Source organism: Hippichthys cyanospilos, chromosome 15 (assembly GCF_059441005.1).
Source record: "Hippichthys cyanospilos isolate Australia breed blue-spotted pipefish chromosome 15, RoL_Hcya_1.0, whole genome shotgun sequence".
Taxonomy (NCBI): domain Eukaryota; kingdom Metazoa; phylum Chordata; class Actinopteri; order Syngnathiformes; family Syngnathidae; genus Hippichthys; species Hippichthys cyanospilos.
Genome location: NC_142383.1, coordinates 14450167 through 14476280, shown reverse-complemented (window position 1 = coordinate 14476280; position 26114 = coordinate 14450167). Strand labels below are relative to the sequence as shown.

Genomic DNA, 26114 nt, shown 5'->3' with positions numbered 1-26114 from the left:
TTTTTTTTTTTTTTTTTGTACTGGTTAAGGCACAGGTGTCAAACTCAAGGCCCGGGGGCCAGAACCGGCCCGCCACATCATTTTATGTGGCCCGCCAAATGCTGATTTGATTTCAAGTTTCCAGCTAAACTTGCGGGTTGTCTTTAAAAACAAAACAAAACAAAACAAAAAAATAATAATTTGGTTTCAGATCTATCTTTTGAACAGTTTTTACCAGCCTCTGATTTCAAAACTAGCGAAAATGGCGTTTATTAGACGCGTTTTTCTATTTTTAAGTCCTAAATTTTCAGGATTTTAGAGAAATTCAGGGGTACGTGAAAATTTAAGCAATGACTGACTTTTTTTAGACTATTTTTAGATGTATTCCGGCCCTCTGACAGAAACTATAACTACAATGTGGCCCTCGATAAAAATGAGTTTGACACCCCTGGGTTAAGGGGTACTTGGATGAAAAAATAGTACACAGGGGGCACATCACTGAAAAAAGGTTGAACGCCACTGGACTAATGGGTCCTATTCATTTGTTTGTTGCTTAAAAAAAATAACCTTGCAGGCCAGATTAAACCTCCTTGAGGGCCGGATTCGCCCAATTGGCCGTATGTTGGACACCACTGAATTAATGACGTATTGCAGTCCCTTTTTTAACTACTCAAGTAGTTTCAGTTCTGCACAAGTTCTTTTTCTTTTGATATATTTTTTATTTTATTTTTTTGCAATGCTCATTCAAGCAAAAAACAAATCACGGCGTCAGACTGGTCTCCCGGCGAGGATGCAAGCGCCTACGTGGCACACGACGGTTGCAGAATCTGAAGGCGAAAGTGGGGAGGAGAGCCAGACCGCTACCTCCGGTCTCGTCAAATCGCGGTGCATTGTGGGGCGGAGGCGGCCTTTCCTCTCTATCTCCACACTGCGAGGAGCAGTAGTCGGCTGCAGGCACGTCTTTTCAAGTTAATTACGTCAACGCGGAGGGGAGACTCAAGCAAGCGTGGAAAAAGAATCTGACGTGTGTCGTAACAAAATAGCCAAAAAGCGTTTGCCATCGCTATTAACAACCCGTTCGGTCAACAAAACATGGGGCAGGAGGATCTCATGAGCACCGCCGAAGACGTGGCAGACCAGGCAAGTTGAATTATTAGCACACGCGAGCTAACTCCTGCAGCTTGCTACTTTTTTTCTCACTCGGGGAGTGACAGGAAAAAAAAATGACGCCCCGACGTTGACATAAGTTGTTGACAAGTCTTTCGATGATCGACTCGTTGTCTTGTCGTCGAGTTAATTAGCATGACAAACCAGTTGTGCGACAATCCGCCCGTCGTTTCGCCCACTTCTTCTTTTGCAAATTGCGCTTCTATACCATTCGAGTAAGAAGTTTGCCGTACAGCCAGGATGCAGACTGTGTCGTCAGGCGCTCAGCCAAATAATAGCCGCTATCAAGAGGTACGAAGCCTAGCTACTTCTGTGTACTAGTTAGCTTTGTTTTACGAGCTACTTTTTAGACGATAAAACTAATCTCATAATTGTGTTGTCACGCTAATATTTGATCTTAAGTCCAACCCCGAAGCGTTGTCGCGGAGTTGACGTAACTCTGCATAGATTGCGCTTTTTTTTGTTACGTTGTTTTATTTGTAGTTAGACTGGAGGGAATTTAAATAAATGACAACCTAACAGGGACGATTTGATGGAAACATATTTGGATTGGCTCCCATTTTGTCCATTCATGCCTCACGTTGCCGTCATGGCGGGACTTGTTGCTATCTGATTGGTTGAGAGGATCTGGCTTCGTTGACGTGGGTGTTGGAGTAGGCGGGGCTACTTTAGCACGTCATGACGAATGCGTCATGCTGTTTCTGAGCGACAACGAAAAGGCTAAAAATGACGTAAATTACGTTTTTATGAATGGGATAATTCAAAGTTAAAGTTATAATTTGTATTCAGCGTATTCCAATGCAATAAATATAACGTAAAAAAGATTACATTAAATGAAAAGTTATTTACCAGGTTTAGCAAAAGTGGCAGTCATTTAACTGTAAATCCAGAATACTCCCAACACATTACATCAAACTGAAAAAAAAAACAAATAATCAAATTGCAATTATTCATATTATTACTATTTAATATTTAATATGTGATTATTTTTTCAAGGTATTCTTCCCATGTTTTTTTTTTATCAATCACATGCAATAAATGTCTCTTTGTACAAGAAATCATATCAGATTTATTCCACACAAAGATTTAATTTTGATATTTTAGCCATACACTAAAATAAAGGCAAATGAATGACAAACATCTCGGTAAGTTTCACTGAAAGTTTTAAACTTACCAAGTACAAATTCTATCAAAACGTGTAGCGTAAAAACATTGGTAAATATTGCAGTATCGATTTGTGTCGGATTTATTGTGCAAGCCAAATTGTTTCGTGCATTTATCGTATTTAATGCTCATTTTCGAGCCCAGTTGAAGCTAGGGCTGCAGCAATTGACTGTTTTGGTTTTCAGATAGCCTACTGAAAATTTTATGATTAATTATTGTGCTAATATAATAAAAATATTTGCTTGATGAGAACTCAATTGAGTCCATTTAGTATTTAAACTGAACTTGTGCACAGTGGCAAACTATTTTCTTCTTTATAAAAATTAATGGGATTTAACCAAAAATACTAAGATATCAACCTCCACCAAAAAAAGTACTTCACCTTGTTACTAGATTTTTTTTTTCTTTTTTTTTCCCAGATTAAACAGAGATTTTTTGGTCACCAGAGACCTTTGGTACATAGGCTGGCACAAAACGCAAGTGCTTGTAAACTTGTTGGATTTTGAACAGACTTGTGTCATTGTTTTCAAGTTAAAAATAGTCATCTAATAATGACACAATTATCAGACCTAGTTTGTTTCAAACTTGCAACCCAATTAAGCAATCAGCTTCTGCAATTCCACAAACAAATATGTAGATGATACAATGCGTATTACGTGTTTTATAATTTGTACCGGTGTGAACGTTTATAAATTTGATGAGTTAATTTGGAATTGAATAGGAAGTGAAAATGAAACAGTAAAATTAGACAATTTGTTTTTTATTAAACCTTCCCTTTTTTTGCATGACTTCTCAGTTTTTTTTAACCGCCAAATACACTCCGTGTGTTTCCCATATCGGTTGTTGAAATTTGTTTTCGGGGAATGTCGTTTCTCAAGCTTAATGTGGATTTTGTCCAATTTTGAAAAACCCAAAGCAGGACCATCTTGTTTGTCAGCATTCAACGTAACGATTATTGCTGTCAAGCCGAGTTTTCTCCGCTGATTGCGGTTGCATAATTTGGCAATGGTGAATTCTTTCGACCCAACCAACCTGGCCCAACCCAAAGCATCAAGTATTTTTAGGGTTCTGTTCAACAATGTGACAGTGTAACCTGCTATTAGTACTTGCTCATCCTCTCTCATGTTTTTCCTGTTTTCGTAGTTCCTGCGGGTGACTAAACAGTACCTGCCTCACCTGGCACGTCTATGTCTCATTAGCACCTTCCTGGAGGACGGCATCCGCATGTGGTTCCAGTGGAACGACCAGCGGGACTATATCGAGACCACATGGAACTGTGGCTTCTTCCTGGCGACGTTGTTTGTGCTAATCAATCTATTAGGCCAGATCGGTGAGTACATGGCCGTATGTAAGTGCACAAACGCCCTAGTTCAGAAGTTGGGGTATGTGAGAGTTTGACAGGGTTTTCTGCTAGACCTGGGCATTATATTCAATTGATTTATGTTTGATTAATTTGAATTTTTTGTCGCTGACGATTTCAAAAACACTTATCGGAATTTTCCTTCGGTTTGTTCATAAGACAGGAGTTGTATTGTCATCCGTGTTCGGTTTGCGGCGGCAGACGTGGAACAAGTAACACCACGTCGCAACGTAGGTTTTAAAGCATGTCGCAACAAAAGTCAGCAGCACAACAAACTTATTACATCAACTCAAATACAGGGCCCCCATCCGAGTATGTAAAATTTCAAGCATCGTGAGGGGAACAAGACCACGTCCACCAACAGACATCTACTTAAAAAGCAGCTTACTGTGGAGGAGTCATTTACATAAGCAAGTATGATAAGAAAAATGCACGATGAAGAGCGATCACTGAAGCGGTCACATTGCACACCGCTAAAGATCAAGCACCCATATATAAAGTGGAAACGATTGAGGAGGGTTTTGGGGGTGCAACAAGCACACACCTCAGGTCTTGTATAGAATAGACTACAATCAAATCGAGTAGGATGCCTTTACTGTCATTTTTATCGCTGGTATGCAACAAAATAGGCAACACCTGATCCAAATAGTTTTGTTTGCAACCTAAGCGATACAATTTGCAACGTTTGTCTTTAAGAAAGATGAAAACAAGTTTTAACTTTGCGCTTTATCAATCTCATATTCACACTCGTGCGATTACGCAACATTTGTTTGCAGAAGTATTTCACGCAAGGCGGACGTTTTGCGTTTTTATACTAAGAGGGAGTTATGTTAAATGCTAGATAAAATCTTCTGTCATTTTGACTGTTTCCCCCCCAAAGGTCAGAATTTTTAGTTTTGTAAACAAATAAACTGTTTCGAGCCTCTGTCCTAGTTTTACCAACATACTACCTTTAATGGTTGCTGGTTTATGAAATTGTCCATACGTGATTATTTTTTAAATTTTCTTTAATCGTTGACCGGGAAACAAATGTACTTGAAGTCAAATCAAACGGAACGGCAACTTTTAAACGCATTTTTGTGGTGAAAAAATCTTGAAAATCTCACCAAGAATATTGACGAAACAAATCTCTCGCAGTGCAATGATTTATGGACAACTAGTCGGTTATTAACTTTTATAGCAATCGACAATGAGTTCGGAAAAGAGATTTAATCATTTAGATAGTGTTTTTATTGTATAATTGTCCAAATCATCAGACTATCAGCTTGTCATCAGTAAATATTATCTCTCGTCCATGAAAGCAGACTGATTCTCTTCAAAATCAAACATTCACTCTGCAAAGCTGCCATCAAGTGAATCGTAATTAGTTTTCTGACCTCTCACTTTGAAATCATGTCCTGTTTTTGAATGGAGACGAAAATTAAAACATGTTTTTTTTTTTATCCGATCGATTAATCAACAAAACATTGACATATAGTAGTAATCTGGTATTAATATAATTTTTAGTCGCGGTTCCAAAAAGTGTCTTCAATGTTAGTGAGAACACATAAAAATGACTTGAACAGATTTGACTATTTTCAAACAAATGTTAACATTTTAAGCGTAAAGATATTTGTTTTGATTAAGAACAAGACATTTTGAGAGAAATATTCAAAGTGCACTTGCCTCCTTGACCACATGACTCCTAGCTAGCTATGTTAGGCTATATTAGCTGTTTTGAGATACATTTTTTTTTAATTACAAGCTTGTTTTTGGAACAAATTAAAATATATCACAAAACACCGATATACTGTGTTTTTTTAGCACCTTTTCCTTGCTGTGTGTCCTAACAGGTGGCTGCATCCTCATCCTGAGTAGAAATTTTGTACAGTATGCCTGCTTTGGATTATTTGGCATCATAGCGCTACAGGTAAAAAGTACATCATCAACCGGTCATATTTATGTGGAAGAAATTCATTTTGTCTCATCTGAAGTATCTTTTGGTTTCTTGTCTCAGACTATTGCCTACAGCATTTTATGGGATATTAAATTTTTGATGAGGTAAGAAGGCCCATGCAGTTAAATGGTCCCGTGACCGATGCGAGAAATTGTTTTGAGGGTTTGTTGTTCTTCCCTTTTCAGAAACCTGGCCTTGGGTGGCGGATTGCTGTTGCTGCTGGCCGAGTGTCGTTCAGAAGGGAAGAGCATGTTTGCCGGCGTGCCGTCCATGGGCGAGAGCTCGCCCAAACAGTACATGCAGCTCGGGGGCCGCATACTGCTCGTTCTCATGTTCATGTCTCTGGTCCATTATGACACAAGCTTATTCTCGGTGAGTATTTGCGTTTCATTCAATTGGAAATCTTTTGCCTTTGTCGAACTCAAACGATATACCGCTATCATCATTATTACACTTAGGGCCGCAATTGAGGATTTTTTTAAAAAAAATTTTATTCATTGATTATTGCAGATTAAAGAAACGTTAAGTTTCCCTCCCTTTTAAGCAGTGCTTCGCGCCACCTTACTCATCACCCCGACGATATAAAAAGATCATTATCTATGAAAATTGTATAAATATACCTAAAGTTGTACTCTTTTTAACATTAACAAAAGAAAAAAAATCTATTTGTCAACTTTCAGCATAGCCTGTTCTGAATTTGGATTTTTGACCAATTCAACAGTTTGATCCTGGAAAAAAAAAAAAAACATAGTAAATGTGAATTGATCCGGATCACACACTATATTTTAACCTGAAGAAAAGGGTATCAAACATTGTGCTGATTTTTTTTTTCTCTCCCTCTATCACACGATTAAAGAAAGGGTAGAACACTTGCAGATTTTGACCATGAGAACGCCACTGCACCACCTGGTGTCTTAAATGTGCAATTACATTACACAGCAAAAGCAACGCTTGTTTTTCCACGCACCCCCCTGCCATTGCATCACGCCCACTATTTAAGGAGGACTGCTGTAACGAGACTTTTTTTTTTTCAAATTAATAGTGCAAAAAAATATATACTTTTATTTATTTATTTATTTATTTATTTATTTATTTATTTAACATGTCAGATAATAAGGTAAAAATGTTGATCATCGTTTTCCAAAGCTAAAGCAGATGATTGCAAATGTTTTATTTTAATTCAACATTAAGGTAGTCGATCTGCTTTCATACAGGATCAAACTAACATGACAATATTTCCAATCAGGAAACTGAAATAACAATTTAACCGATTAATCGATTGCCAGAATCATTTGACGAATAATCTGGTCATCGATTGGCTATTCGTTGATTCATTCAAATATTCAAAATGTATCTTGAGTACACTGAATTTTTTGAGGTTGAACACAGGTTGATATACAAAGCTAGTCAGATATCTTGAAAACACATTTTGCCACTTGCTGTCGAAGGAAAATGACATCACCTTTACTCAAGGCCCTGTAAAGACCAATCACGGCTCACCGATTTCAGTACCTGAGTCCTCGGTACGCCCAATGTCAATTTCAGTCTACAGCAGGTGGCAAAATATGTCTTTAAAAATATTGATTGTACATGAAAAACCCGTACGTGTTATAGTTAGTCTTCCTGGCGTATGAATCCTTTTGGACCTTTCCTCTGATCATACAGATCCTGCAAAACCTGGTGGGCACCGCCCTCATCATCCTGGTGGCCATCGGCTTCAAGACCAAGCTGGCGGCGCTGACGCTGGTTCTGTGGCTGCTGGCGATGAACGTCTACTTCAACGCCTTCTGGACCATCCCCGCCTACAAGCCCATGCACGACTTCCTCAAGTACGACTTCTTCCAGACCACCTCCGTCATCGGGGGCCTGCTGCTGGTGGTGGCCCTCGGCCCCGGCGGCGTGTCCATGGACGAGAAAAAGAAGGAGTGGTAGGGAGAGGGGGGGGAGGAAAAAAAAAATACACAGCAACATGACCGGGACTCAAAGCACCCCCCCATTCGCTCTCTCTGTTGGTTCACCTGGATACACAGGGTTTATTCTATATAGTTTAATTTTTTTTTTTTTTTGGCCCAAATCTTAGACTCTGATCATTGTTGTTTTATGTTTTTTTTTAATTCATGGTTCTCACCGGAACACGGTTACATTCTTTCAAAACCAGTATGCTATCCCCATCGACAGGAAGTTGAACTAGGCCCATAAATTTCAATTTAAAATGATTTTTTTTTCCTGTCCTGTGAACGGGTGAACACAAACCTGTTTAATCGGTGTTAACGCGGAGCAGGATTTCCCAAACTTGTCCAAACGTGTCTGTTCCGCCTAAGAAATCGCGTGCCTGCTTGACGATCCCCAAAAAGTAACAGTACTCTCGACAATCAGGACCCCTTTGAAAATTCCAAGTTTGGAAACCCCCCCCGGTGCATGATGGACCTTCAAACTTGGCAAAGGGGAGTCGACGGAGCGGATGTTGATGTCCGCCGCGTGAATTGTCGGGGTACTTACCGGTTACGACAGCGACTTGGACTCTCCGGGTGTCACATCCTGCCTTCCGTTCATTCAGCTGTTTACACGCAAGCCAAACAAGCGTCTGACAAGCCATGTTGGTCATCTAGAAGCCGGGATGTTGGGGAGGGTGTACAAGATGTACAAAATGGTGGATTGCCACGCCCCATTTTGAAAAATCACATCACGGCTGTTCAAGCCAGGACATTGTTATCGGGCGCCTTGCTTTGTATGTCTAGTGAGCTGTGTATGATTTGGGGGGGGGGGGGTGGGGGGGGGCGGTGACAGCTGAGAGGGTATCCATGTTTTGTCAGATGCCATATTCTTCGATCTAGAAACGCAAAGAGGACTAAGCAGACCCCCCCTTCTCTGCTTAGTGTTTATTTCTTTTTGCCTAAGTTCAAGAAAAATAAAATATTCTGTGTTTTGATTTTCAGAAGTTTATACTGTATTTTGGTTTTGTTTTCTTTCAAATCTAGCTGTTTATGGCAGAAAATAAAATATATTAAAATACAGAGTGACTACTTTAAGACAAGCTCTTTGAATTGTTTAAAAGGATTACAAATATTAAATAAAAAATGTGATGAAAGGGAATGTAATGCCATGCCAATGCTATGCCGATTACATTTTCACAAGGTCTTAAATATGAAAAAAATATTTAGAAAAGTACTGTGGTGATATTCACTTTCCTGAAATTTCATGACGACTTTGAGATGCCTTTATAGCAGTCCTTAAATATTGGGCTTATTTTTTTTTTAGGGGGGTGACCCCAGGAAAAGGTTTTGTTTTTGCAATGTGAAGTGTAATTGCAATAAAATAAGTATTGGCATTTTTTTTTTTTTAATTCCAGGGACTTTGATGCACTTGGTTATTTTTTTTCCGTTTTAGACTAACCTGTAACCTGTATAAATGCTGTAAAAATCGTTAGCAGTTATTGAAAATTGATTCATATTGCTGTTATTTTCTTTGTTGACGTTAAAAAGGATACCGTTTTAGCTATTATGATTGTTTTTCATAATTTTATTTACAATCTGCACAGGGGGGTAATAAAAGATGTTCTCCTTTCTAGGGGGAGCTTTTCAAAATATAATTGAAGCACTACTCTAATTCCTGGACGTCACAGTCCACCAAAACATCCAATTTGATCGTAAAGGTAATGGGGGTACACTTTAGCTACATCTATTCCTTCATAGTCACTTTGTGGAAACATTTGAAGGCAACGTGGCAGGAATCTTATCATTTTTCATTTAAAATCACAGGCCACCGCAACCAGTTCAGTTGGCTTCCCCTTGAAATTGATAATTCGTATTCCAAAAAAAAAAAACCTGTTAATCGACTGTTGTGTTTAAGACTAGTGGCTCATAAGGAAAATGCATCGACATTTTTTTTATTCACTTCCCCTTTAAGAGAGCTCCCAGTGAGATGCATTCCGTGAATGCAATTAATACTCAACCGATTGAAAAGGACAACAGCAGCTATTAAATGAAGTCTATTAAGTCTGTGTGTACGAATAAAATAATGCGTGTAGCGAATAAAAGTGATTGTTTTGATTACGATTCTAAAGTCGAGCTGGCCCTTTAAAAATAAGCAAGGGAGAGAGGAAAATAATTACGGTGGCCGCCATCCTGTTTCATCTTTTTTTTTTTCCCTGAAAGCTGCTGAGTTCAAGTGCAACGAAATGAGTGACGTCACCAAGAGGCGGGCCAATAAGAGAGCAGAGATTGGAACCACCACGCGACTGCTGTTACTCCCCAGCGACAGGCTGACATTACAAGCTAGTCTCCGAATAGCATCTTTTTTGGCGAGAGTTTCGCGTCAATTTCTAGTAAGTATGACCGACACGTCCAAGAATTATATTTGGATTTAGTTGGCGTTCTTAACGGCTACCAGAGCGGCTGCTTTAAATTCGACCATGGTGCATTTCGTGACCGGCTACGTCACTTCAAATCCTTTTTAAAAATTGCAAATTTGAGTATTCTGTTAGTGGTTTTCACGACTTGCTACTAATGTGGCAAATTAATGAAATGCGTTACCTGTTGTGATGCCGAAAACATCACAAGGGGAATGTTATTGCAATTGTTATTCTTTTTCATGTAAAAACACAATCGATTATGAAAAGAGACATTTGTGGCCTCTCTAAAGTGTGGGACATTTTCAGTTTTTAATCCCGTATTTCGCAACGCGGTTTTGACAATGAATTTTTACCCTGTCCAGTGGATTAACTGAACTGTTAAGTGAAGTAGTCAAACCTGTTGACTGCTTTAGTGATAAAAGAATTGTTTATATGTGTAGTTCATGTGGAACCTTTTACCTGGCATGTGCTACTTCGGTTTTTTTTTTAAATCAAGTTCTCGGGTGCTTTGCAAGAGACATGGAAAAAAAGAGGCTTCAACAATGCAACAAATGTTTATTTTTGTGATCATTTGTAGGCTAAACGTTCTGGCCCTTTTGTAATTGTCCAACGTTGCTCCAGAGGACCAAATATTGTCAATGAACTTCAGATTCCCCACCCTGGTTGTTTGAAAATATAGACTATTTGAATGTTCTAAATACAGGTGTCAAACTCAAGGCACGGGGGCCATATCCGGCCCGCCACCCCCTTTTTTTTCAGTCTGCAAAAATGCGTATTTAACTTCAAGTTTCTGGCTAAAATACCGAATTTTGTGTGTGACAAACACACTTAAAATTTATTTGACTTCACAGTCATACCGGCCCTCTAGAATTACAACGTCACCCATGATAAAAATGAGTTTGAGGCTAAAGATAATGACCGCTTGCATTGCATTCAAGATGATATCCTCTGTTAGAACTCAATTTGAGTCCACACATCAAAGCCGTTTTGTGTATCTTATGTCAAGCTGGTCCAAGTAAAACCAACAAAAAATTGATTGTTGACGTCTTTATCCGTCAATGGCAGTGAGTGAATTAAGTTGGAGAGAGATGGCCTAACAAACTTTCAGCTAATTAGAAATTATTTTGGACTTTAACTCATTCAATACCGAAGACATATTTTTACGTTGTTTAAGAGTTCAGACATTCAATCCGATGCTTAATTATATATATTTTTTCTAATTTTTCAAGGGTAACGTAGGGTGGAAAAATGGCTGGTATTGAACGAGGTAAATATATGCTAAATGGAATTAGTTACTTTAGTACTTAGATACCTAAAGTAATAAGTACTTAAGCTTTGATACTTTGTTACCAAAAATAATTGAATACTTTGTTTACTTAATCAATAACTAGTATTTATCTACCAAAAATAGCCACTTGAGACTCTACCTTAGCCAAACAATTGAAAAAAATGGAAAGAAATATAAATGATTTGAGGTTGGATGTCTGGATGTGTTTTGGATTGAATAACTTTAGTATCTACATCTCTAAATTTGCCTCACCAAGGAAACTAATATGAAGCTTGTCAAAGTATTAAAATGTTGTAAAAATACAAACAGATTTTGACATACATGTCAGGACTGTTCAGTGAACCAAAAATCGCACATCTGTAAATTCTGCTGCTGGAATGCATTTTTTTTTTAAAGAGTTCAAACCTGTTCTGAATCCCCCGAAAACTCGTTCTCTATAATTATGACACGTAAAGAATGTTTTGTGTCCTGGTCTTTCTTTCTTGGCTTTCCTTCCTCACCTAAAATTTGTTGTGACACCCTGATGCTTTCAAGTGACATATTAACAGTGTTCACTCATTCATGTTTTTCTTTTCGTCCGCCATCGCAGCTTGCGTTAGCAACAAGTCGCCATTATGTCGAAAGGTATCGTGGTTCTGGCCTACAGCGGTGGACTGGACACATCCTGTATTCTTGTTTGGCTCAAGGAGCAGGGTTACGATGTCATCGCTTACATGGTATGCCGCTTTTGTTCTTTTCGACCAATTGATGCCATTTTGCTCAGGGGGCGCGGGCATTGTTGAGCTTAGGTGCTTCGCGCTGCTCATTTGTTGCTGCGACAATAGAATAAAAAAATGTCACTGCACCACAAGCAGGATTTTTGCACGTGGAGACCTTGTGGAATCAGCACATTTCTCTTCTTTTCACACTGAGTGAACGTAGTCACAGCAAAAGGGGTTTAATTTAAGAATTAAGTCAAAAATTAAGTAATTTTATCTTTACTTATAAGTAATAAAGTAAACTTTATATTTTAATAATATTGTATTATAATAAATTAAAAAAATATATGTACTGTGTATAATATATATATATATATATACTGTATATATATATACTGTATATAGTATAATAGAATATTATTTATTATATTTCTACTTGTAAAGTAATTTTATCTTTACTTATTTTGCCCGGTTCCGCTGCAAAAAGTTCATATTTTTGTCTATAACTTATTTGCTAATTACCTTATTTTTCATGAACAATTATCTTCAAAACACATCTTGCCGCCTGATCCGACTAATGACATCACATGTGCTAAAGGCTCAGGTAAGGACCAATCACAACTCAGCTTGTGAATGTCACATGATCATAACACAGAAAACGGGTGACCTGTGTTTGGTTTGTCATCTGAGCCTTGAGTACAAAGATGTCAATTTTATTTGACACCCTCAGTGGCAAATGTTGCTTTTAAAAATATTAATTATATATGTGTGTGTATATATATATATATATATATATATATATATATATATATATATATATATATATATATATATATATATATATATATATATATATATACACACATATATAATTAATATTTTATATATGTTTTTTATATATTTTATATATATATATATATATATATATATATATATATTTTTTTTTTACAGTCGAAAATGACTAAATCAGCAAAAAAAATATATATATAATTTTTTTTTTTTTTTTTTTTTTTTTTTTTTACAGTCAAAGATGACTAAATAAGCAAAGTTTCTTTTGAACCCTGAATTTGCTGCGTGCAATCGCTGTTTTGCAGTCAATGATAATTATTGAAAATAAGTGCATTTAAATCACCGGGGTGTGTAAATTTAATTTTCCTTCCTATATAGGCCAATATTGGACAAGATGAAGACTTTGAGGCTGCCCGCCAAAAGGCAGAAAACCTTGGAGCCAAAAAGGTACTGTATGTCATGAATCTTTTTTTTTTAAACTAGATATTTTAACATAAATGACATCAGTAGTATTAGTTATAATCACTTAAAACAAATGTCTGTGCAAATTCTAAATAGCCTCTTGGCTTCGGTCCTGAAGTGAGAAAATAACACAGAATTATTGTCTATGTTTCTCTCGCGCAGGTTTTTGTCGAAGACCTTCGCACCGAATTCGTGGAAGACTTCATCTTGCCGGCCGTCCAGGCCAACGCCGTTTACGAGGACCGATATCTGCTGGGCACGGCGCTGGCCCGGCCCTGCATCGCCAGACGGCAGATTGAGATTGCGCGGCAAGAGGGAGCCCAGTACGTGTCGCACGGTGCCACGGGAAAGGTAAGCTACTTCTTTGCATTGTTTTTAGCTTAGGTCAATATTTACCATTACGCGTGTCGCAAATACAAGGCGCTAAAATGCAGAACAACTTGACTATCTCTTCCTTGTTTCACTTCATTTGTATATCTGCTGGGGTTTTCAATTTCAGGGTTGTATATATATATATATATATATATATATATATATATATATATATATATATATATGACTGTGGTGTACTTTGTTTGTCTTCCAATTAAAAAAAAATTGAGTCAACTAGACAAATGCTTTAGTCATTCAGGTAAAATCTAACTTCTCTAATTCTCTCATTTCTCTGTTAGAGAAATGAATTCTGTACAAGCTTTCAAATATCGTTTTTTTCTCTCTTTAGGGGAATGACCAGATTCGTTTTGAGCTTGCATTCTACGCCCTGTATCCTGGGGTTAAGGTTAGTCAGTTCATGTAATGTATCCGCACAGGGCTTTGGATCGGAGCCTAAAATGCACACTCACACAGTTTTCTCTGTGTGCGTTCCAGATTATTGCACCCTGGAGGATTCCGGAATTCTACAACCGTTTCCGAGGGAGAACAGACCTGATGGAATACGCACAGGTAGGAGGGGTCATGAAAAATATTCTTGTGTTTGCATTCACAGACCGGCTGACAAATTGTCTAATTGTCCAAAAGGCAAGTTGTCATACAGCAGTGTGAACACTAGAGGGCAGTCGTGACATATGTGCCATCACTTGCATGCCTTGTTGAGGATTTCCCTTTCACATTTGTCGCTCAAATTTTTTTTCCAGGGAAAAAATGGTGTCAACACTTTTATTGAGCCAAGGTGCATATTTTACATAAGAAAAATCTCGTGACATTCTTACTCTCCTGGAGAGATGGCAACAGCTGGATACACAATTTATGTTAATACCTTCTGCCACCTACTGGAAGATCACTTAAGTTTTCTGCCTCTCACTCTAGGTCGCAGACAGATAGATTATAATAAACTAACAAATAACGATTCCGATTCTGTGTCTTAAATTGTTAAAATCATACTTTACATCTGATCATCTTTCCTGGGCCAGCACAGTTGTTTAGAATCACTGCCCAAAAAAATAAAAAACTGCCATAAACATTTTCTAATCATAGCCCAACAATCTGGTTCGTACTTTAGCTAAATATCTACTTTAACGTGATCCATTTATTTCCATTCATTCACAACAATGTTTAACATCACCTGAACAATTTCTGTTGGACCGTAGAAACACGGCATACCTGTGCCTGTCACTCCACGGGCCCCCTGGAGCATGGATGCCAACCTTATGCATATAAGGTAAGCCAATTTAAAGCCACATTAGGCAAAACATCAAATATGGCCTCCATTTCTCTCAATCTTAACTTTGTTTCTTCACAGTTACGAGTCCGGAATTCTGGAAAATCCCAAGGTAAGCTCTAAGACAATGACATTCTGAAAATATAATATTACATTTTTTTTGGCAATGCTAAGCCATCGATAGTCTTGATCAAAGGGATAAAAGTTGCTGTCACCAAACCAGATTTCTGTTGTAGTACCAAGATTTACCTGTAAGTGGTAGCATAGTGCCTCAGGGTATCCAGACTGCCAGTAAAGGCAAAAAGAAAGAGGGGGAGTATTGTTAATGGTTGAAAAAGCAAGGCTTACTGTTTCACTTACTATTACGGTGAATGACTTATGATACACATCATAGTAATAGGCGTACAATGGGTATGTGAGATTTTTAACAAGGTTTTTGCAGGTATCAGCAAATCAACTTTAATGCGTTTTAATGCTGTAACAGGAACAATACAGTTTTATTTTCAAATTAAGAGCAAATTCATTGTAACATGAATCATATTGCCAGTTGATTGATCTTATGAGACATCTGCACAGGAAAAATGTTTAATTTCAGACTCATCTGTATATTTGTACCCTGTTTTTTTATACTGTAAAGTTAGAAGTCGTTTGAAGTGAAAGTCAACCCAAAAGTGTGTTATTTTTTTTTTTTAACAATAATATGCTCTGTGCTCTACTAGTCTAAACCCATTCTGATTATTATTGCAGTCATATTATATGAATTAAACAGCAAAATCCGCCTGTTTGTATCCATCTAAGTAGGCGGCCATTTTGCCCCGAGCTTTCTAGTGGAGATGACATCACAGTTGGTCAGGGTTCAGGTAAAAATCATTTGCGGCTCACCTGTTTTCTGGTTTATTTAATATGACATGCACAAGCTGAGTTCTGATTGGTTGTTATCTTAGCTGTGATGTCATTTTCAGTCCCCAACCTGAGGCAAAATCGATGCATTTAAAAAAAAAAAAAAAAAAGAGTAAATTTTGCTGCTTAATTCATATTCAACAAGTGCAATAAACTAGAAGGGATTTTTTAAACGAGTTATTGTTAAAAAAAAAATAGGCTGACACCATTTAACCCCTGACATTTCTCCATAAATATAAATAGTTGTCTGTTTTTAGAAAGGGGATGAAAAAAAACTGCACTGGATAATTGCTTGGGATAATCTAACAGCGAGGTTTAATAATAAGAAAGAGAGAGAAAATTGCTCAAATTAGTCCTGATCATAGTTATGTATCCTGCTTTTATTTCTTAAAAACCAAAAAAAAAACATTGGGCTATGATGACACAAAATGGTTATAAGCCATTTGTCTAATTTACGACTGCCGTCCCCTTGGTTTGACCCCCAAAGTTAGCGGCAGTGGAATATTAGCGCCCACACAAGTGCCTCCAGAGTCAAACAAAACTCTTCCACCGGCGAGACACCGTGTGAGTTTTGCCGACGGTCAAGGGTGACCGCAGTACATACGGGTCGCCCTCGGCAACCCCGCCGAGCTCCGATCTCACGGCGTCTGCGACGACCGCGCGCGTCCCCGCTCGCCCGGGGTCCTCGCCGGGCCCTGGGAAGAGCCGGGGACACACAGACACTGACTTGTCGTCAGTGACGCTTCGACTAATTCCCGATTTCATGGGAGCCGGGAGGGGGGGCAGGGGCAAGGGCATCTCGCCCAGCTGGGGCCTCCTGAGTTCCAGCCCCGACTCTCCGGCGGCTCATTGTTTCGGCGGTTTTGCGCCGCCGCGGGCTGCGACGTGGGAGGGGAGCCATTTCACTGTGACACCGTGACACCAAAATGTCACCAGTAACAGTAAAGTACAAAGACGGCGTGCCCAGACAGATGAGCCCCGCCCCCTCCCCGATGCACGGGGTGTCACAAGGCGGCGAAGGAGGGTCCCGAGCTACGCTCAGACCTCCGTATCTCTCCCCCTTTCCCATCCCGTGCGCTTCTTCCCGAGAGCTCCGACTCCGGATAAATGTTTTGACAGGAAAGCAGGGGAAAATCTCCGCAGCGTCGCGATGTACGATGACAGTATCGTGCTCGTCATTTCATTCATAGTTCGCCTTTTACTCCAAAGCGGAGTCGATTCATGCCGTTAAATACGATGAAATATTTCTGGAGCGGGGCTCCGCATCGGTAAAAGGATTTGAATACATTACGCTGTAAAAAGTTGAACGTAGTCCATTTTGGGTTAGGAGTTTTCCCATTCCGTTCAGTTACTATACTGCACAAGTGTCAACTTTTTAATTCCAAGCTCTCGCTTGCTCGATATTTTGCTTTGTCTCGCTTACGAGACAGTTTCAAATAAACCGCCACTTATATGAAGTGGGTTTAAAAAAAATGAATTTTTAAGTACAGAATGTCGAAATCAGAGTAGTGGGGCACGAGGCGATGCCGGGTGGGGGGGGTGAACGACCCCGGGGAAAGGGCTTTGTTTTTGCCATGTGAAGTATAATTAAAAAAAATTGTATTTCAGGAACTTGATTGCACTTTTTTCAGTTTTAGACTAACCTGTAACCTGTCAGGCTGTAAAAAAGTAGTTAACGGTTATTTGAAAGTCAATTAATGTTGCTTTTTTTTTTTTTTTTTTACGTTAAAAAGGATACAGTTTTAGGTATACTTAAACAACTTTTATAGATAATAATCATATTTAGACTGAGTTTAAGACTATAAACGCTGTAAAACAGTTGTTGACTTTTTTTCTTTTTCTTTTATTAATATTAAACAGGATACAGTTTTTAAGTACTTCTAAAGCTTTTATTATTTTTAATATGAATTTGAATGTGATCCAAAAAAAAATCTGAATATGACCACATCCCTGTTGTTATAAAAAGGTGTTCACACTTTTGCAACCACATTGTCTCATTAGTGTTTTTTTTTTAATTATTATTATTATTTTTTTTACATCTGTGGTTAAAAATCTATTTTGGATTTTTTTTTTTCTTTTTCCAAAAACATGGTGCATAGTTCGCGACTATTTAACTACATCTTTTTTTAATTTTACCAATATTTACCAATATTAATTAAGTGCAATCACTAATTGTCAATTATTGACAACTAGTGATTTATCAAATTGGTCATCACAGACTTGCTCAGAGAACTCAAACTAAAGCTAAAAGTGCTCATTGTTTCAGACTCTTAACAAGAATTTTTTTAAAAATTCTGTAGTCCTGTAAGAAAGCAGACTTATTTGCCTTCATTAAAAACAACTATCAACATTTTTACAGATGTTCTAACATAGACCAAACCAGCAACATAAAAAATGTGTTTATGCTACTTCAATTTGACAAAAATTCCTTATTTTAACAAAGGGATTGAAACAAATTTTCTTTAAATTATGGTTTATCAAACTAATCACCAGATTAATTGATTATTAAAATAATCATCATTGAATAACACTGAATTGAATCATCATATATACAATCGATATTACAGGATTCTTGTATTTCTCATCTGGGCTCTACTTTATTCAAAGCGAACAAAAATTAACCAAATTGAACTGAAGCTTAAAACAAATATCACCCCCCCGCCAGAAAAAAAAAAAAAAATCTCCTTGCATTGGCTAATTTGACCCAAAAGGTCATTTAAAGGCGATATCTCATCTCTGTATCAGCTCCTCTCTCCTCCAGTTACTCCCCTGAAGGCTGAGGACCAAACCTCACAACCACCCCCTCCACCTGTGGCACAAAATACCCCAACTCCCACCACCCCACCTCCTTCACTTCCCTTTTGCTTGTCACAATTAGATGAGGAAATGTCCCAATGGTCGATCATATGTTCTGCTGTTGATAAGAGCCGAGCGGAGTTCAGGTTACCCTGCAATTAAAACCCGATGGCATTTAACACAATGGCCCGGCTGACCCCCCCCCCCCCCCCCCCCCATCAAGCGTTAACTTGCAAGGCATGTGAGCGGGGCCACTTCAGCTTGTCAAATACTTTCCCGAAATTTCGACAAAGAATGCCTTTCAAAAATGAAAAAAAAATCCAATTTCATTATCGCCGTCGGACGCCTCCTCGCACACGGGCGGTCGGGAGGCCCCGCCCCCCTCGGGCGGCCTGACACTCGTCCCGAGTCATTAAAACATCAGCTCACTCTTAATTATAGCCTCTATCAGTGAGCCCGGCCCGCTTTGTTCTTTACGACTGGGGAGCGGACGGACCGTCGCTCGCGTTTGACCAGAAGTAAAGAGGCGTAACCACGGCGGGTGGCGCCGATCACCTCCGGGAAGTGCAAACGTGTTTTCGGTCGCATGGCTAGTTAGAAAGATGGATGGTGGCGCAGAAGAGGGCCCGTAGGGGAAGGAAGTGGAAGCTTGTAGGTGGAAGTGTGCGCGTGAATGTGTGCTTTCAGGCAGAGAGGTCAGCGATTGGGGCTTGGGGCGTGTGCGCCATGACCTGTAATACTTAGACCGCTGATTACCAAAAAGTGCCTGGTGGGATCATCGGGTGTGCTGCGGGAAATTATCCGGTTTCACTCAATTGCTCCACAAAAAAATGCTGATTTGCTACAAATAATATATCTCTGTCTATCAATATCAGATTTATTTTGTAACAGGCGTAGCAACTCTTTCATTGGAATTTACATTTTTAATCTGGTTATCCACTTGAATGTCTCACATTTCTAAAACCACTCAAAAATGGAAATGTTTTCATATTCTTTATGAGAATATTATGCAAACAATGAAAAAAAGAAGCAGAATGATTAATTGAACCTTCTACCCGAGGAGACGTTGAGAGCTATTAATGTTTTTTTCCACCTACTGTATTTTCCACACTATGAGGCGCACGTAAAAGCCTTATTTTTTTCAAAAGCGCGCCTTATAATCAGGTGCGTCTTATATATGGATCAATATTGAGATTGGGATTCGTAGATGGGGAATGAACTGATATGTGTGTTTACAGTTGAACAAGGTTTGTCATATTGACATTGAGTTATTATGCTGAGAGTTTAGAGTTATTATTTGAGTTATTGTTATTACTTTGAGTATTACTGTATTGTGATGGAAAAAGTTTGAAAATATGTCATTAATTGAGGGTGCGCCTTATCATCCGGTGCGCTTTATCTATGGAAAAAGTTTTACAATGTCATTAATTGAGGGTGCGCCTTATAATCCGGTGCGCCTAATATGTGGAAAAGGTTTTAAAAATCTGTCGTTAATTGGGGATGCGCCTTATAATCCGGTGCGCCTTATAGTGTGGAAAATACGGTAATCATAAATCCGTTGGTCCGTCATCTTATTTTACCCACACTTGTGTCATCCCATATGGGCATTTTACTCATTCTTATCGTTCCATCATTTATCGTCTGTCGGCAAATCGGTGTCCGTTGCCCTCGACGGACTGCCCGCCTTATTTTGGTTCCAGCCAAGAGTGAGGCACCTATGAATGACTAAAGTCCCATATTTTGGTCCACACTATGCATGGAACATTCAGTTAAAAAAAAAAAGGCCTTGGGGAGTATAAACTTCTTCCCTGCACATTATGCGGGTATTCTTGTCTCTCGCCACGTTTGCATTTTAACGAGAGGCCAGAAACACGGCGATTTAAGCGTCATTTCCGAACCATTGCACCAAGGATGTTTTCGCCGCGGCCCTCTCAACTCTCCCTTTGGTGAGCACCCCCCCCTTTCTCCCTGCCACCGCCGGCTCTTTAGGCCCTGTTGGCTCCGATTGAAAATCAATGAGGCAAGTAATATGTGGAAAGATAGAAATTTACTTGCTTTAAGTTCATGCGTCAGCCCTCTCCGCGGCTCTATGGGCCGCGTTTAGCACAACAATATGGCCGAAGCCGAGACTGCCAAAAGAGTTGCTCTGTGCGACACGATGGTGCGCTTCACGCACCATTTGCCACCAATACCCCATCCCCTCCACCCCCCCCCCCCCCCTTCCCACCTTCTCTATCTCTACCTTACCAGCGACCCCCGCCCCCTCCCCTCTCTCTCAGGGCCACGGGCTTTGGGACAAGTCCACCTGCAGGGGGTTTCAATTGAAATGCATTGATCTTCAAACAAGCCTATTCCCTCACTTTTCCCTTTTTTTTCTTTGTATCCAGCCACCCTTAAGTGTGTTTTCCCATTTTACCGCGGTACGTTCACGTTTCAATACGTAGGACTCTCAAATCCCTCTAAGAATCGTTTTGCATCGTTATTATGCCGAAGAATTCATCAGAGTTCATAAGCATCATTATGCACGTTGATAACGAATGTTTTTTTTAAGTGGATGGAGCCCACGGGAATATTAGAAAAATATGGTCCCCCAGTACCAGTTTTGTGGACCAACCAGACCACAATTAGACCACCGGTTTTTGCTGAGCAGTTTTGTGAATCATTGACTTAATTTGAGGTTCATTTTTCTAATTTTGTGGAGCATTTTTTTTTTTCTTGTAGGGTTATCCTAGGACCTGAAACAATGTTTTTTTTTTTTAATTAATATCCAATAATTTAAGTTTATATCCAATAATTTAAATTAACATCCAATATTCTAATAAATTTTATCCAATAAATCATTTGCCGATGCCCTGGAATCTATTAACTATTATTATTACATATATATGTTTATATATGTATACACGCATAGATGTACAGTGTTTGTGTGTAATTTAGAACTGTGTTAAGTATTGTTTTAAATCACCTTGCCTAAATACTGGCAAATGTGTATTTTTTTTTTTTAATTACTGTCTCGATTGCCCTTATTTGGGTGAATTTTGGCCGCTGAAACTACATGCATCTTTTTTTGTTTTTAGATCCACATTGAGAAGCCTATATACAATATGTAATTATGAATCTCATTAAGTATTGTTGTAAATTTGGGCTTTGTCAGTCCTGCCAGCTCCACCACTATTTTTCCAATTCAAAAATGGCTTAATACTGGACCCTGGGATGTAAGAAACAGGCTCAGAGTCCCATGTTGGGCATTTTGGATGGGAGCCCTTTTAGATACGCTCTTACGCCTTGACGAACTCCAAATGAGCCTCTGTGGATGCAGACAAAAAAATAAAAACTAGTCTCGTTTAAACCCTCATTTTAAAAAAAATACTTCTCTTGATAATCACTCCCCTGCAAATAAAATGTAGTCCATTGAGACAGTGCATCAAAAGGCTTTTTAGGTGCGTCATTTACCCGACTCCCGTTCACTCATTTGGCATCTTTTAGGCCACTGAGGCATAAAATTCCCGAGGGGTGACACGGGCACCTTCTCCGACAATTTTGGTGTTTAGTTAAAAGGAAAAAGCCTTTGGCCCGTTCGTTTTCACCTCACTGACGAACGCCGATTAGTTATTGTATGATGATTCCGTGTCTGGTAAAGCTTTCCATTTAAATGCACTCAGTAGTTATTTTGCATAGCACCCCTGCAATTTGCCACCGCTCGGAGGACACCGTCCTGCGGCTGTGTAATTGTCGGCGGGACGAGCGACGCGCTCTTTTATTTCCGAGTGAGCCCCGAGACGACTTTTGGACGCCAACGTCTGACAGACGGGACAACTTCGGTGCATTTAGTTGCGCGGATGCCCATTTGGCACAGAGAAAGAGAAATAATAGGAAGGACTTGTCAGGCAGAAAATTGACGATGGAAGATGAAAGTGGTGTCAACAGAGGGAAAAAATAGATTCAGATAAAAACAAATACGTCAAAAATCTGTTCTCTTCCAAATGTCATGTTCTTTCTCACCAAATGCATCCAAGCGTTCCTTATGGACCTTGCTTTGTGCACTGTGGCACATAATTGGGCCTCCCCCAAACTGTTAGTTGGGAACAAGGGAAAAATATACATTGGTGTAAATCCATACATGCATAAAAAAGTCATTTGGTTTATTGTCCAAATGAACATAACACTTAATTACCATCATGTATTAAAAACATTCTAATGACGTTGATTTAAAGTCTGTTAGCATAATGCTAACACGTAATAGGAAACTCCATAGATGGGCTAGCAAATAGAGCACAGCCTTTTAAGCAAAAGATATCCAAACACAAATGGTAGAGCAACACATATAGAAAGAATATGATAATGTTCTTTAATAATTACGATTAAAACACTAATACTGTGTTCTGAAGTTTACTGAGTTCATACTGCCCCCAGTGGTGACGGCACGCACACCAAAACGAGCACAAATGTGAATCTGGAATTATTTTAGTGGAACATAAAAATAAAAACATGAATCAATAAATATATGGACATATTTACAGATATAGTTACAAATCAGATTGCTGATTAATATAAAATATACTGCATGTAATGAATAAAAACTTTTTGGGGTCACTTCACATAGTAAAAATATGAATCACAGTTATGATATTTGACTGTTTTACAATACTTTGTTAGTATTTGTATAACTTTACAGTAGAAAAAAAATTCACTTATTTGGGGCCAATTTTTTTCGTCATTATGTTTGTCTTACATTGGAAATGTGTTCATTTGTTTAAAACAATAAAAATCGATAAAAATCAGAGGTTGGATGATGGAGTTTCTTGTACGGTTGGGCCACACGTACAATAAAAAAATATATATATTGATTTTTTTTTTTTTTCTTTTTCCTCCCACTCGCCCACTCCACTCCTGACATTTTCAAGTAACTGCTTTTTCACGCCTCATCATCTCTCTTCTTCTGCTAGCCATGTGTCAATTTCACACAAAAGCCTTCTTCTATGATGAGGTCTCGGAAGGTTGTTCATCGGCGGGAGTGAAAGCGTAACTTTTTTTGATGTTCTTTTCCAGAACCACGCTCCAACTGACCTCTATCAAATGACCAAGAACCCAGAAGACGCACCCGCCTCCCCCGATGAACTGGAGCTGCACTTCAAAAACGGTTTGTGTGTATTTCAACTGTTCAACACTATTGTGTGCTTTATTAGTTTTTTCCATTTTCACATTACGTAAATTGTACCGCCGCAATGCATCGGCTGCTAATATATTTGACACGTATAAATTCACAATTGCTTACTTAAAATAGAGCAGATTTAACAGTTTCACAATGTTTCGGTAGTATTAATTTGAACACCTTTCATTCTGATTACTTGTACATTTATGGAATATGAATTAAGTACCAAAATCCATCGTTTTAATCCAAATCAGGTGACAGCTTTTTTTTTTTTTTTTATAAATGACATCACAGGCGCTCAGGTGACAACCAATCGGGGCCCACCTCTTTTCTGAGTTTGATCACATGACATTCACATTGGTAATTATTTGAACCGGATTTAAGTTTCACATGTTAGAAGTAATAATCACACATTTTTCAATAATATTATTTAATATTACCAATAATATATGGCTTCTAGTCAATTTGACGCTTACATATTCACATTGCTACCATAAAATAAATCAGATATAAAGATTTTATATAGATATATTGATTTCAAAATCCACCTGTTGTTGTCCATGTTAGATAGCAAGCATTTTGTTATTGTCACGTGACATTGGCAAACTGAGCTATGATTGGTTATTATCTGAGCCTTGAGCAACTGACAACCCTTTCATTGATATCACATAATTTAATATTAACCGGAATGCTGCGTTTAGATTAGCGAAACTGCATACGACGTATTATTGTTAAGAAAAATTAGGGGGTTAGCTTCCCTTCTAATTAATTGCCCTGTGGCTATTATTTGCATAACTCGAGTACATTAAATGCTGTGTTTGGACCACACAAGTCATTTAATTTGCAACTTCCCTTTTTAAACGTCATCTGCCCGGAGTGTTGACGTCCTTCCTGTCAGCCACACTTGTTACTTAACATTGGCGGCTGTCACCGCGGGGCCGCTGCTCCGACACTGACCCCTTTGCCACTTTATCACCGCTGACCACCCAGACTTAATATGCCCAACCTTGACGAATTTGCCGCTTGTGAACCTGCCGTGTTTGCCCGTAGGACACACACGCACAAGCCGGAAGTCTCGCTAATACTCGGCACCCTGAGGGGGCCCCGGGGGAGACGCTCATTAAATATGTTGGCCACCGGGGGCTCCGACGGTGGAAAGTGTCACATGTTTGCGCAAAGAGAAAATGGCAAGAAACATCCCTGCCCGGGGGCAAATAGCACAGATGTCCCTTCATCTCCTCGCTGATGAAGAAGAGCCGCGCGGGGGGGGGGGGGGGGGGGGGGGGGGGGGGGGGGGGGGGCGACGGGCGGACACTGGCCCCTCTTATCGCAAGGGGTATGAGAAAAAGTCACTTTTCCTAATGAGTCAACTCATATATTCTGCATGAGATTCATCTTTCAGGAAACCTCTGCTATAAAACTTTTGCACCGATTATATACAGTATTTTGACAAGTACATTTTCCGCATTGAAATGCCGTTAATCCGTTCCGCTCCCCCAAAATTCACCCTCAGTTTTTATTATGTGTGTTTTAAATGAAACTAAATAGCAGTGTATTGCATTATAAACACTTTAAACTATACATATTTCATTATGTGTGTTTGGTTACGGATAAATGTTCTAACACTTGGACGCAAAACAATTGGAAGCATTGAATTGCTTTTGCGTGAGAATATTAGGAATAATTAAGTAACAAATAAGTAGACGTTATCATAAACTGAAAAATGTACTCAGACGCAGCATATTTCTCTGAGGAAAATACTGGAAATTTGCGTGTGTGGGATTTACTGTAAACAAACTAAAAAAAATGAGGTAGGCTTAGTTTACTAGCTTAATGCTAACACACAATATTAAACGCTTTAGACACGCTAACGAAATTAATCCCAATGTTGCGGTAGTAAGAACTCTGCAATCGACGCATATATCAACACATGTGGCTGCAACACACATAGACAGAACAACAATGCTCATATGCATATACTGTATTTGTTATCCTCTGTGAAAAATGGCTAACTTTGCTGCTGCTGAGCACTTGCAACCATCTTTATGTGTATCCATATGTCTAATATCACCCATACAACAGATTGAATTTATGAGTTTTACTTCTATCTATTATTTTGGGGAAATAATTTTAATTTTTGGACCGTTCATGCATTGATTTCTACAATGCCCCATTCATGATTAGTAGCAAAAGTAGCAAAACTTGTTTTTTTTTCTCCTTTTTTTTTTTTTTAATCTTTTTTTTTTTTTTTCTTGCGCCCTGTGTGCCGTTTTCACACATATTCTCTTTGGCTTTTATTGAGCGCCCAGTGACAAAAGCTGTTTTAGTTGTCCACACAAAAGCCCCGAGCCTGCTCCTCCCTTCTGAGCACAAGATCAGCCCAAGAATGTTTTCACTTCACCCCTCCCTCCCCTC

General features: G+C 38.9%; 2 protein-coding genes across 3 annotated transcripts in view; both read left to right on the top strand.

Moving 5' to 3' along the window:
• Positions 1 to 855: 855 nt before the first annotated feature.
• surf4 (surfeit 4) lies at positions 856 to 8934 on the top strand. Of its 2 annotated transcripts, none has more exons than XM_088435686.1 (6): positions 856 to 1119; positions 3454 to 3640; positions 5503 to 5579; positions 5667 to 5710; positions 5792 to 5978; positions 7272 to 8934. In XM_088435686.1, exons 1-6 carry the CDS (start codon positions 1072 to 1074, stop codon positions 7536 to 7538), a joined length of 810 nt encoding a protein of 269 aa, XP_088291812.1. In that variant the 5' UTR covers positions 856 to 1071; the 3' UTR covers positions 7539 to 8934. The 2 variants fall into 2 exon arrangements, with proteins under 2 accessions (XP_088291812.1, XP_088291811.1); XM_088435685.1 differs by lacking the exon at positions 856 to 1119 and adding an exon at positions 1322 to 1437.
• An 843-nt stretch (positions 8935 to 9777) lies between these two features.
• ass1 (argininosuccinate synthase 1) overlaps positions 9778 to 26114 on the top strand; it is a 31567-nt gene continuing 15230 nt past the window's right edge. The window contains exons 1-9 of the mRNA XM_088435132.1: positions 9778 to 9930; positions 11835 to 11961; positions 13111 to 13179; positions 13357 to 13545; positions 13916 to 13972; positions 14062 to 14136; positions 14781 to 14851; positions 14933 to 14963; positions 23597 to 23687. Of these exons, the coding sequence (XP_088291258.1) occupies positions 11860 to 11961; positions 13111 to 13179; positions 13357 to 13545; positions 13916 to 13972; positions 14062 to 14136; positions 14781 to 14851; positions 14933 to 14963; positions 23597 to 23687 (685 nt within the window). The 5' untranslated portion in view covers positions 9778 to 9930; positions 11835 to 11859. The remainder of the gene's footprint in view (positions 9931 to 11834; positions 11962 to 13110; positions 13180 to 13356; positions 13546 to 13915; positions 13973 to 14061; positions 14137 to 14780; positions 14852 to 14932; positions 14964 to 23596; positions 23688 to 26114) is intronic.

Excerpts from the sequence above, each read along its gene's own strand:
- surf4 (XM_088435685.1), top strand. The coding sequence starts at position 1,387 with ATGCAGACTGTGTCGTCAGGCGCTCAGCCAAATAATAGCCGCTATCAA. Across the intron at positions 3,641-5,502 it reads CAATCTATTAGGCCAGATCG|GTGGCTGCATCCTCATCCTG; the intron begins GTGAGTACATGG and ends GTGTCCTAACAG. Across the intron at positions 5,580-5,666 it reads TTGGCATCATAGCGCTACAG|ACTATTGCCTACAGCATTTT; the intron begins GTAAAAAGTACA and ends TTCTTGTCTCAG.